Source organism: Octopus sinensis, linkage group LG10, assembly GCF_006345805.1.
Source record: "Octopus sinensis linkage group LG10, ASM634580v1, whole genome shotgun sequence".
Lineage (NCBI taxonomy): Eukaryota > Metazoa > Mollusca > Cephalopoda > Octopoda > Octopodidae > Octopus > Octopus sinensis.
Window position 1 is genome coordinate 34,301,491 of NC_043006.1, and position 12,708 is coordinate 34,314,198.

General features: G+C 37.9%; 1 protein-coding gene across 11 annotated transcripts in view; it reads right to left on the minus strand.

Annotated features, from left to right (window-relative positions):
• The window catches only part of LOC115216322 (nostrin), a 389,446-nt gene that overhangs the window by 45,276 nt on the left and 331,462 nt on the right, over positions 1-12,708 (minus strand). Inside the window, exon 1 of one of the 11 annotated variants that reach the window (XM_029785538.2) lies at positions 6,355-6,506. The exons of 9 other annotated variants lie outside the window; for them this stretch is intronic. In XM_029785538.2, coding sequence (XP_029641398.1) covers positions 6,355-6,390 — 36 coding nt within the window. In that variant the 5' untranslated portion in view covers positions 6,391-6,506. Of the gene's footprint in view, positions 1-6,098; positions 6,219-6,354; positions 6,507-12,708 lie in introns of those variants that run through there. One more of the 11 variants, XM_036506493.1, reaches the window with a different exon arrangement.

A 12,708-nucleotide genomic window follows, 5' to 3' on the forward strand; every position in this document is an offset into this window, starting at 1 on the left:
TGTTGCTCTTGTTGGTGTTGGTGCTTCTCCTGTCAACAAATCGTACACTCACTTTGGGACTTCAAGGAGGTGTCAAACAAAGGAAAGGAAACAGGTCAGGACTGGCAAGGGAAGGGAATTCAGCTATAAAACAATAACATATTCATCTAACACATGCGAGCATAGGGGTATGGTTAACCATACATAACTTCCCAACCACGTGTTTTGGGGTTCAATCCCACTCTGCAGTTACCTTGGGTGAGTATCATCCACTAAAACCAGAGGTGGAGAAACACCCGCCCACAGGCACAATTGCACCCACAGGCCAATATATTCATATGTGCAAAATATAAATTTTTCAATTATAAAATTTAAACAATATTCATATGCCTATTTGCGACATAGGTTGCATTTCCACTACGGCTTAAAATGGTTAGACTTGAACAGAAATCATCTGGTAACTGCCATTTGATTAGAAATTTTGTTTTCACTATAAAACACATATTGCTAGGTTTGTAACACCCCCTTGAAACCCAACTACACTCTAGCTGAAAAATATAAAATACTGCATAAGTAATATAAATGTCCTAAATTCAGTGGGGCGTTAATGAAGACATTATGTGTTAAACTTATCTTTATTAATGTATATCGAATTATACATAGATATATTCAAGATTTACACAGAAAAAAGTTAGTAGGTGATGTTATCAATTCTTCTGTTAATGTATTGTCTGCTGGTTTAGCACATTCAAAGGCATATTGTATGAGATTCCTTATTTGAAAAATAAGCAAGGGTTAGCAACAGGAATGGCATCTGGTTGTAAAACAATGCCTCGACAAATTTTGTCTGATCCATGCAAATATTGGAGGTATATGGCTAAGTGGTTAGAAGGTTGCATTCATGATTGCCAGATTGCAGAGTCAATTCCTGGACCAGGTGGTACGTTGAGTTCTTGAGCAAAACACTTCATTTCGTGTTTCTCTAGTGCTGTGAGGAGACCAGCATGTCAAAGAATAGACGCAACGTTTCCTCTGCATGTTGTAAAAAAGTGATTAAAAGAGGTTTAGGCAGGATTTGCCCTCTGACCTCATGAGCAATGACTACTAAAAGAAACCCATGGGCAGGAGGGTTGTTGCCTGGGTGGTGCAAAGGTGTCATCTGACAGAAGGGAATCACCAACAAATGGTGGGTGCAGTGATGTGCTGTTACAACACATGCCAATATACTACTACTACTACATGCAAGCATGGGAAAGTGGATATTAAAATGATGATGATGAATTTTATATACAGTGGCAAACCTTACTAATGTTGCTGTTATGAAAAAAAGCACTCTGTACACATTCTTTTCTACTGTAGGCACAAGCTCTAAAACTTTTGGGGCCCCTGGTTGATTAGATCGACTCCAGTACGTAATTAGTACTTAATTTATTGACCCCGAAAGGATGAAAAGCAAAGTCAACCCCAGTGGAATTTGAATTCAGAATATAAAGACAGATGAAATACTGCTAAGCATTTTGCCCGGCATGCTACATTGTAAAGTGGCTGGTGATAGGAAGGGCATCCAACCCTAGAAACCCTGCCAAAGAAGACATTGGAGCATGATGCAGTCCTTGGGTCCATTGTATCCTGTCAAACTGTCCAACCCATGCCAACATGGAATATGGGCATTAAATTATGATGATGCTGACCATTATTGGTTTCTAATTTTGACACAAAGCCTGCAATTTCGGGGAAAGGGCAAGTCTATTACATCAACCCCAGTACATAACTGGTACTTATTTTACGACTGCAAAAGGATGAAAGACGAAGTCCACCTCGGCAGAATTTGAACTCAGAATGTAAAGATGAAATGCCATTGAACATTTTGCCCAGCATGCTAACAAGTCTGACAGCTTGCCACTTAAAATTATTAATATAATAATAATAATAATCATTATTATTATTATTATGAAGACAGTAGACGAGCAGAATCGGTAATGCAATGGAAAAAGTACCTTTAATGTTTCCCTGGGTTCAATTTCAGCCCAAGACTAATTTTTTTCATTTTACCCCTCCAAAGACAATGAAAAAATATCAGTCATGTATTGGGGTCCATTTAGCTAACTACATCACTACTTTGAAAATGTGCAGTTAAAAATCTAAAGAAATTGCCATTATCATTAGTAATTTGCATTTTAGATTCTGCCAGATAATAGAATATTAAAAATGAAAAGAGAAAATGCCAGACGTTATAATTTTATCAGAAACATTTTCCATCTTTAATGGAAATAGCAGTGAACACAGGACCAATTTATTACATGACCAGAGGTGGAATGGGCAGACTAAAGCAGTTGAAAATGGTTAATTCTATAGATAGCTTTTATTAGAATGGATTTTCCATGCTTATTAATAACATGTTCAGAAATCTTTTATTAAGAAATTCCCTCTTTAGGAAAATTATTGGAAAAGTGAAAAGAACAACTCTTTGATTCACAACCCCCCACCCCAACACTTTTCTGTATCGAAGTGAACTGACCAAGCTGACATATATGTTTTGTAAAGCATGCCCCACTCTACTTCAAAGAAACTCGGGCCAACGAGTGACCTGCATGTGATCACTAGACCTGTTAGAAATAGCAGACAAATTCTCCTCAACCAATACCAGCCTATCTATAAAAAGACAAAGAGGATGTATAGGACAGGGTAGTCTTGGATATATAGTTTGTAAATGGGGTGGTCATGGCTGGAAATGCTCAAATCATACTCAGCTTGATCAGAGCTGATCTAGGGCAAAAGAACAACAATAACAATGGTTGTTGTTGTAAGAAAGTACCAAGAATGCCAGTCAAGTAATCAGGAAAAGCTAGATATGTAATAAACAGATGGTAGCCATAGAATGAAGGTATGGTGTTGAGATGATGTAGACCTCAAGTTTAAGAGGGACCAGCATAAAGGGGCAGAGAGAAGACAAATAATAAAAGTTTAAAAAACAAAACAAAAAAGTACATAAGTTTCTTTAACTTAAGTAAACATTAAAAGAAAATATGCCCCCCATATACAAACACGTTTCTATAGATATCAGTATTTTTACACATGTGTAGACAGCCACATGGAGATATATACGCACACAGAGACACAAATGTGGTGCATATACAGATATATATATATGCATGTGCACAATGCTATGCCATTACAAACTGAAATATCTGCCATATTAGGCAGAGCCCTTCGTCAGTATTTTAGGGGCTTAAAATAAGGTTTGAGTGCAGATGGTTGAGCTAGTAGGGTACAATTTAGAGAAGCAATCAACCGAGAGACTAACAGTTTATATTCTATAGCTGAGACTGTGTTGTGTTTATGATCAAGACATTTAACTCTGAAGCAGAATTATTCTCTAAAACCTCAAATGAATCACAATAGTTTCATGTGATTGGTCTGTTAAACAACCAATCAGCATCAAGCCATCATGTGATTCAATTTTCTAGAATCTTTTTTTTGTATCCTATAAAAGACCGCTTTTTGGCACCTAAACTCTTTGCAGAACGTTGAGGTAGGTGAGCGACATGTGCTTCCATTCTTGTCACATCCAAGAGTTCCAGACATTTGTACAAGACAACTCCAGGTTCTAGGACAGACTGAACTAAACAGTCACACAATGCCTCATAAGAAACTTCTTCGAATGTGGCATGGTTTTTCCTTCACCCCTTGTTTGTAGATAAAAAGAGTAAAGATCTCCTTTGCTTATGAATGATCATGGGATTGCACTTGGACAGTTACCCTCCAAGGCACAAGTCCAGGCAGGTTGTTTATGGAAGACCAGCAGTTGCCCATGCATACCAGCTTCCCTTCTCCAGCCACTGATGTTATGCAAAGGGGCCAATACGGCTTGGCACCAGTGACATCACAACTCATTTCTACAGCTGAGTGAACTGGAGCAATGTGAAATAAAGTGTCTTGCTCAAGAACACAACACACAGCCCGATCTGGAGATTGAACTCACTACCTCAGAGCCATGTGTCTTCACTAAGCACTGAGCCATGTGCCTCCACTAGTTTGTAATTATTGCTGTTGTGTGTGTGTGTTTGTTTCCCCCACTTCTTGCAAACAGGTGCTGGTCTGTTTTATGTCCCTGTAACTTAGCAGTTCAACAAAACGGATTGATAGAATAAGTACTGGACTTTAAAATAAAAAAAAAGTACTTTGGGGTAGGGGTCGATTTGTTTGACTAAAATATTTCAAAATGGTCCCCCATGATAGCTAGCAGTCAAGTGCAAGCTCACACACAGCCTTTGATCACTAAAGATGAAAGTCAGCGAAGTCTCACAATTCAAGTGTATTCATTGTTGGAACGAAAATCTTTTAATCCTTGCAGTCCCGTGTCCAACTCTTCCTGTGGGTCCAGAGAAGCTACTCCAGCAATTGATCTCACTCACACAAACCGCTGGCCTCTCATTTGACATAATATCTAGATTAGGTATGGGTAAACTTTTTCAAGAAGCGGGTCGCATGAAACATCTCTCCTCATCAAGTGGGCCGCACCACTAAAGAAAAACTGAAGGTAATTTTTCGTCGAGCGTGCCATTCAGAAAGTCCCTCAGGTTGTATGCAGTCCGCGGTTTGCCTATGATTTGATCTGCATGTAGATACTCCTAACGAACCAATGCTGGTGAAGACTCCAATTAGTTGCTCGACTTACTAGAAACAGCAGTTAAATATTCATAAAAATCATACTCCACTATCTTAACTAAAGGACATCACACCCACGAACACACATTCACGAAACAAGCCAGCGAAAGAGCATTATATAAATAACAGCATTTTATATCAGATAAAGTAGTTTGAAATATTGTTAAAAAGACGGGATGGTCATAGTGGGCAGGTTTATCATCATAGTTTTTTATTATTTATTTATCAGTTTAAGGTTATCTGATAAAATATCAACAATCAAATGACAACAGGGGTTTCACTCCCAGCATTTTCTACATTCCTAACATAGAACACCAATGTAACCAAAGGGGTCACATGTTTGAGTATGAATGAGAAATTGGTATCAGAAGACAACTGAAGAATTTTACATAGGAAGTAATGAAGAAAAACGAGATAACTACGGAGTATCAACATCAGGGGTTCTTAACCATGGCTCTCAGGCCCCATGCGGCCCTCAAACACCCTTCCGCTGACCTCCGACAATCTTCCCTCTATAAATATTAGCATTTTTTCTTTGACTTGTGTTTTACCTTCTCTTAGAACCCCTGGTCAACATAGGCATTCAACCTGCTCGAAGTAGCAAACCGAATCTCCTTCACATCATTTCTCACCGTCCAAACAAGGACAAAGAATAAAAAGAAGGACGCATTGCATTAATGCTGTTCTAAGTAGACTGAATGTGGAAATAGTAATAATTCAAAACCTGCTCGTTCAACGCAGCCTGGGGTTAAACAATAACAAGCAAGCGTGCAATCATAAATGCGCGCGTGATGCTGTATTCCACACTTATTGAGAATGCCAACGATTCGAATTTAAAAACAAATTTACACCAAAATAAAGTTTTCAATAGTTTGGACATTCTCCCCACAAAAAGATTAAAACACTTCTTTTGTCGTTCGACACGTACAAACTCGTGTAAAACAACACAAATACACGTGGAGTGTTTGTGTGTGTTTTAATTTTTTTACATGCAGTATCTCCCGCGCGAATTTTCTCACAATGTAACTTAAAACTTTAATGATTCGAATTAATAAATTTAGAGTACACACTTAACATACAGCTTGCAATAACAGACGAATACACTTTTAAAGAACGAAAAAAGAAAGTAAAAGACACACAGTTCTATTTACATATCAAAACAAATCCAGATTAGATAACGGATACAACACAGACTCCAAAATAGTAACAGAATTCTCATTCATAGTAACAAAAGTACCGAACAACTTCTATGTAACCTTCCACTCCAATTATATATATACATCTAATGTAGGATAAAATTTTTCGAAAAAACATTCTATCAATGGCCAGCATATTAAAAAATACCTTTATATATATACGCATATACCTATATATATATGTGTGTATATATATATATATATATGTAAATGTGTGTGTGTGTATCGAACAACAGTTAAAATATAAGTACGTACTTTTATGATGAGTGAAGGCACATCGTAAGAACTGCTGTGTGCATTTTTAAAGAAAACCCTCAATCTCAAACTTTTGAACGCCAAAGTCTTCCTTAATTGATCCATTAAATTAAATTTAACGGCAGGAATATGAAATCTCCGTATCTGCGGAACTCATACAAATACATGTAAACGGGGCTGCAAAAAGGAAATTGTTTCCTTTCGACTATATACATAGATAGATAGATAGATAGATATAAACATGCACAGGACGCACCTTGAACCGAGAACCTTTCAAACTGAATATCCACATATTTCGGGCGACATTTGGAAGGGTCGTTGTGAAGCATAGATTAATAAAATTTCTGGAGAAAAACTTTTCACAGGAGACTGACTTTCTTGTCAGAATTACTTGCAATGTGGTCAATGACAGCCTCCTCCACGCCGCTCTCTCTCTCTCTCCTGTCTATTTCTTTTGTTTGTTTTAGCTGCTTGCTTTTCCTTTTCTCTTTCGCATCTGTTCCTCTGCTACTATCACCACTAAAAGCAATAGCTACTACAAACACAAACACCAACAGCCATTGTCACATAACAACCAATTAGCCAGGCTGACCACCATTGCCACCACCAACTATTAGTAACCAAACAATTGTAAGTCATTTAATTAAAAGCAATTTCTCTTCCTCACTCCCTTTATTACACACTACAAGCAAGCTTCTCCAACCCCACCATCATAGAAGAAAGACCAAAAGAAAAAGGCCTTAAAGATAGTTTGTGCGCCTGAAAAATTGTCGAAGGCAGAGAGATAGGTGTAAAGTTGGTCTCCTCAAAACAGACTTGGTGTTTAGCAACAGAACCAGGTAACAGCTAAAAGAGCAGCAGTACTCAGTTTAGGCTTCATGCTGCCCGAAGCCAAAGAAATGAAGTCAATATTCACCGAATGTCAGGCGGCGAGCTGGCAGAATCGTTAGGCACGCCGGGCGAAATGCGTAACCGTATTTCGTCTTCCGTTACGTTCTGAGTTCAAATTCCGCCGAGGTCGACTTTGCCTTTATCCTTTCGGGGTCGATAAATTAAATACCAGTTACGCACTGGGGTCGATATAATCGACTTAATCCGTCTGTTTGTCCTTGTTTGTCTCCTCTGTGTTTAGCCCCTTGTGGGTAGTAAAGAAATAGGTATTTCGTCTGTCTTTACGTTCTGAGTTCAAATTCCGCCGAGTTCAACTTTGCCTTTCATTCTTTCGGGATCGATAAATTAAGTACCAGTTGGAGAGGTCGATCTAATCGACTTGCCCCCTCCCCACAAAACATTTCGGGCCTTGTGCCTAGAGTAGAAAAGAATATTCACCTACTGTCCCAATTAATCCATACTTACAGCCAAGTGAACTGATTGCAATTACGTGTACAAATGGAATCACTCGATGAATGAATGAAATAGACTTAAAGTGGACAGGAACTCAAAATCTTGAGTTAACAATGCAGTAAAATTTTATCTGGTCAGCCATTTTGCTACCACCACAACCACTTATCTTGGCAAGTTTGCAGGACATTAAGCTCTAGTTCCATTGTGTTGTTATTTAGCTGTCCTCTCAGCACTGAGCTGCTGATCTTTGTTTAAAGCTGTCCTTGTCCTGACCATATGTTTTATATCTCTTCTCTCTATATATAAACGGCAGTTTGTCTGTGTGTGTTTCTGTGTGTCTGTTAGGTTGTACCCTCACCCTGACCACGGCTTTCAACCGATTCTGATGAAACTTGACACACACATAGCCCAATGTCATAATTCAAAACTAACGCAGCGAAAATTTTGAAAAGTTCCCCCAGTTCTGAAAAAAATCGATAAATTCGACATGGGGTCGAGAGTCAGAAACACAAACCACAGACTGTCTAGGGGACGCAACTCGACCTTTTTAACTCAAAAAATTTTACCATCTTTTTTTTTCCATTTTTTTGCTATTTTTTAGCTATAACTCTCTAAAAATGCTTTATAGTTATTTCCCTTACAAACCCGAGCAACGCCGGGCGATACTGCTAGTATCTTATAACTGTTGTCCACAAAGAGTCTTCAAGTTTTAGGACAACTGGAGGAGATTTGGCTGCTATGTCTAACAATTAGCAAGATCACATACAGACTCCTATGCTGGTGCATGTCCAGTCCTGGGTACAATTACTTGAATAATAATAATAATAATGAAAGAACCATTGGGGCCTTCGTGGATTTGAACTGTTGATCAGGACTGACCTAGAGCAAGACAACAATAGCAACTTGAATAATGGCCAGAACTAGAATCTGGATCGATTGAGAGATAGGTCTTAAAACTGGGAAAATTGTTATCTCTGGTCTGACACTGAACATTCCCAGATGGGAACCTATTGTTAAATAAATTGGAATCAGGGGTGGACTGAGAGTGTTAAGGGCCCCTGGGCATAACTGTTTACCAGACCCCTTTGAATGTGTGTTTTAGTTGAGTTAACATGTAGAGTGCAGACTCCTTAGAGCTCTGGGCCCTCGGGCAAGGCCCAATTGACCGATGGCTTAATCCCCTCCTGATTGGAACTGTCTAAAGTGAAATATTCTGAGCAAAATGATTTAACTGTCCACTGGTCATTTCATCTCTACAGAGAAGGTACAACAGACTTTAATCCTTTAGCATTTAAACTGGTCATGTCTGACCCAAATATTCTGCCAGTTTTATGTTCAACACAGCCAGATCTGGCCTCTCGCACTCATCCTACAATGACATTCTAAAAATAAACAATGACATCATCAAAAATCTCAAAGCTACAAGATAATGCATGATTAATTCAAAACAATGTGAATAAATAAGTGTTATACTTGACAGAGTCATGCCAAAGGCTTAAACAGTTAATGCATTTCAGCTTCTGTGCTTGCCTAAATCTTCATTTTGAGCAGACATCTTTTGACAAGTTAAAAAGGGAACCTCCCTGTTAGAAATAGCAACCAAATCCTACAAACATTTCTATCTTAAGAAAGAAAAAAAATAAAAGACCAGAAGACAAGATGATCAGAGCTGCACCATATTTCATCCTTAAGTGTACTGGGTCCAGGCTGACCTGGGGTTAAACAACAGCAAACGACCAATCAATAATCCTGCTCGATCAGCTTAGTCTGTTAAGGAGGAGGGTTGGTGCAGGATTTGATAATAGATAAGTCATAATTGCTTCGTTAAAGAGTTTACTTTGGCCAAGCTGTTTATTATATCAAAACAATACAGTTTATTCTAAGCAGTTGAACTTAATGATAAAGAGACAATGGAAGAACACAAAGAATTTCTTTTTACTTTCTCTTGTATTTATGTATTTATTTTTGGTAACTGAAAATTAATGAGACGGAATTATTTGTTAATGTAAGGAGACAAAAAGAAAATGTCCTTCATTCAGAATCTTACAAGGAACATAGATTTTTGGGCTATTTATCAGAAACTGGTACAAGATTGTTTGGTGTTGATGTTTTTGAAAGAGTGGCATTCATTCCTATCCAAATCTATCATGAACATAATGTCACATAAGCTAAGCACCGTCCCTTAAAAGTTGTTCTCATATCTCACTTCTAGGAATTAGGGCTGCAGTTTCCAATTACTTTCTTGCAGAACTCTTATTTTCATTTTACAGTCATCTTACACCACTCTAATCTTAAAGCATTAGATGAAGCAAAAATTAAATTAGAGAAAGAATTAGTTCATATAAAAATCCTATACTGTATTTGATGGCCCGAAGAGGCATTTTGAAAAAGAAAGGAAAAAAAAGAAAGAAGGTGGGCAAAAATGGATGATCCCCTATGGATCCTGAGGCGGTGGGAGGGAAGGAAGGACTTCTGGACATGAAGGAGGAACTCCACCCTCCCGTCGTAAAGGAGAAAAGAAAAAGAATGGGACACCACCGGCAGTTGATAGTGAACTGTCAGCATGCCCGGAAACTTTGTCGGTGGGATGTGTGCCACTGACAGAGGAAAAAGCAGCCCCTCCCAGGAGACATGATTTTGTCATCATCTTCCAGAAGGGAGGGGCAATACAGAGCTGGATGACCGGAGGAAGGAGCCCATGCCCTGGACAGAGGACGAGGAGTTGTCTTCGCAGGAGGCTATGAAGGTCATATCGGATGTTGCTATGGTCAGGGTGATGAACACCTTCTCAAAGGACATGTTTAGATAGGTCTTTTGTTTTTCTGTAAATTTCAACTATATATATATATAAAGCTGACTGAGACCCCTTCCTTTTACCTCTAACAAAAGGAGAATCCCCATATCAAAACACAGGTCCATCCATGCCAGCATGGAAGGTAGATGTTAAATGATGCTGATGATGATGGTGCTTACTAGCCCCAGACTTGACTCCCAACTCCCTGGTTTGGTCTGACTTACAGCTGGAATGCCTTTACTCAGAAATAAGCATTTGATCTACTCGATGAGGGTTGGACCAGGGTTAAACAATGACATGACTTCTTATATTGTCTGTGTGTCTCTTAATGTCTTCCTTGGCTATTTAGATATCTTATTTAGATATTTAAACGTACTAATGAGGAAATCTGGTTTAGAAATTAATTATCAGAGAGAGAGAGAGAGAGGTAAGCTAAGCATAACAATAAGTTCAATGTTGACTGAAGCTTTCATCTTCCTTCCATTAACAGCAGGCTTCAATTGAGAGACTTGTTGTTGTTAACTTTCAGTTTTACTACCCTGACTAGTATGTGTTTGGATGTACACACATACACGAGTGTATAAATGTGCATCATCTCCTCATGTGGGGGTATTTAGCTGTGTGTATGTGCATACCTCTTTCTGTGAGTATGACTAGACATGAGAAAGAGAGAGAGAGAGAAAGAGTGAGTGCTTTTCAGCGTGAGTGTGTATGTGAGTGTAGTTGAAAGACATCTGTTGTTATTTCTTGTTGTTTGTATTCGTAATTGTGTACCATGTTCTCCATTTTGTTTGTGTGTGTTTTTATCTTTGTTGCCATACACATTCGCAAGCTTTCTTACAAAGGAGTCTAATACTCTTAGCTTAGACTTTTTGGGGGGCAACCAGATCAAACCACCTTGAGTGTAACTGCCCGAAATGGTTGTGACTTCTGGGACTTGACTGATGATAGAAAGCCAAGAACGATCCATCTTTTTTTGCCTGTCCTTCTAATTGCTGTTTCTCTTGCCCATCTTTGTATTGTTTATTTGTCCGAACGTCTTAATGCCCACTATTGCGTTTTCGTTCCATTTTTATATTTAGATATATATACATTACGTATATCTGCAAGTAGTGTGTGTGAGTTTGTGGTAAATTACTATTAATAGTTTTAATGCAAAAACCACTAAAAATCTAATAATAAATAATTAGGTGATGATGTAAAAACAATATTAGTCAGTAACTAATATTATTTTAATTTTCCCCTCCACCACCTTCAGCAAGTATAGGAGAAAATTCTGATCATGTTTCACTCTTATTCTGACCTCATCAGCATGCATATCCTAGTATATCCTTCAGAAAAACTTGCTGTGAAGTAAGAACGAATGAACCAGAAAGTAAATTTACAAGATAGAAAAATTTACTTATAGAGAAAAAACCAGAGTGTTCTGAGAGGAATTTATCAGAAATAAACGTTTAAAGATAAGATAGAACATCTGCAGTGGCAGCACTTTAAAGTGCTATTCCTTTTATGTTGCTCGAACTACCTACGATATTCTAAATCTTCTTAAATCAGCATCTATCAGGAGTACCCTATGGTACCATTCTCCAGCACATTTCTTTTCTCTTCATCCAGCATAATTCTTCATCATTATTAGGAATTTTCTTTTTCACAACAACCTGACCCAATCAGTAGTATAGTTGTCTCAATGCATCCATCCATACGCTAACATAATTTAATGTTTGTTTTTATATATATATATATATATATATATATACATATATTATGAGAGAGGTGGGGGGGGAAGAGAGAAATGGGAAGGTAATGTTAGAAAGCTTGAGAAAGCTTATGTTTGGTGACAACCCCCCCAGGGGCTTCAAACTGAAACTATTTCCTGTCTGCACTGCGTCTTAACATGTCTTAACATATTGTTTTGAGAAATAGACAGACAGATAGATAGACAGACAGATAGATAGAAAGATAAACAGAAAGATAGATAGACAGAAAGATAGATAGATAGATAGATAGATAGATAGATAGATAGATAGACAGAAAGATAGATAGATAGATAGACAGAAAGATAGACAGAAAGATAGATAGACAGAAAGATAGATAGATAGATAGACAGAAAGATAGACAGAAAGATAGATAGATAGACAGAAAGATAGATAGATAGATAGATAGACAGAAAGATAGATAGATAGATGGAAAGATAGCTAGATAGATGGAAAGATAGCTAGATAGATGGAAAGATAGACAGATAGATGGAAAGATAGACAGACAGACAGAAAGATAGATAGATAAATAAATAGATAGATAGAGTGATGGATGGAGACAAATGATGTCATAGTTACATACATACAAACAGATAGGGACAGACAAATATAGAGACAGAGGCAGGTAGAGATAGGCAGATTACTGATAGATACTGAGCCACAAAGACATATTTAGACATATATAGACATTAAAAAAACCCCAGATTGGTAGGCATGA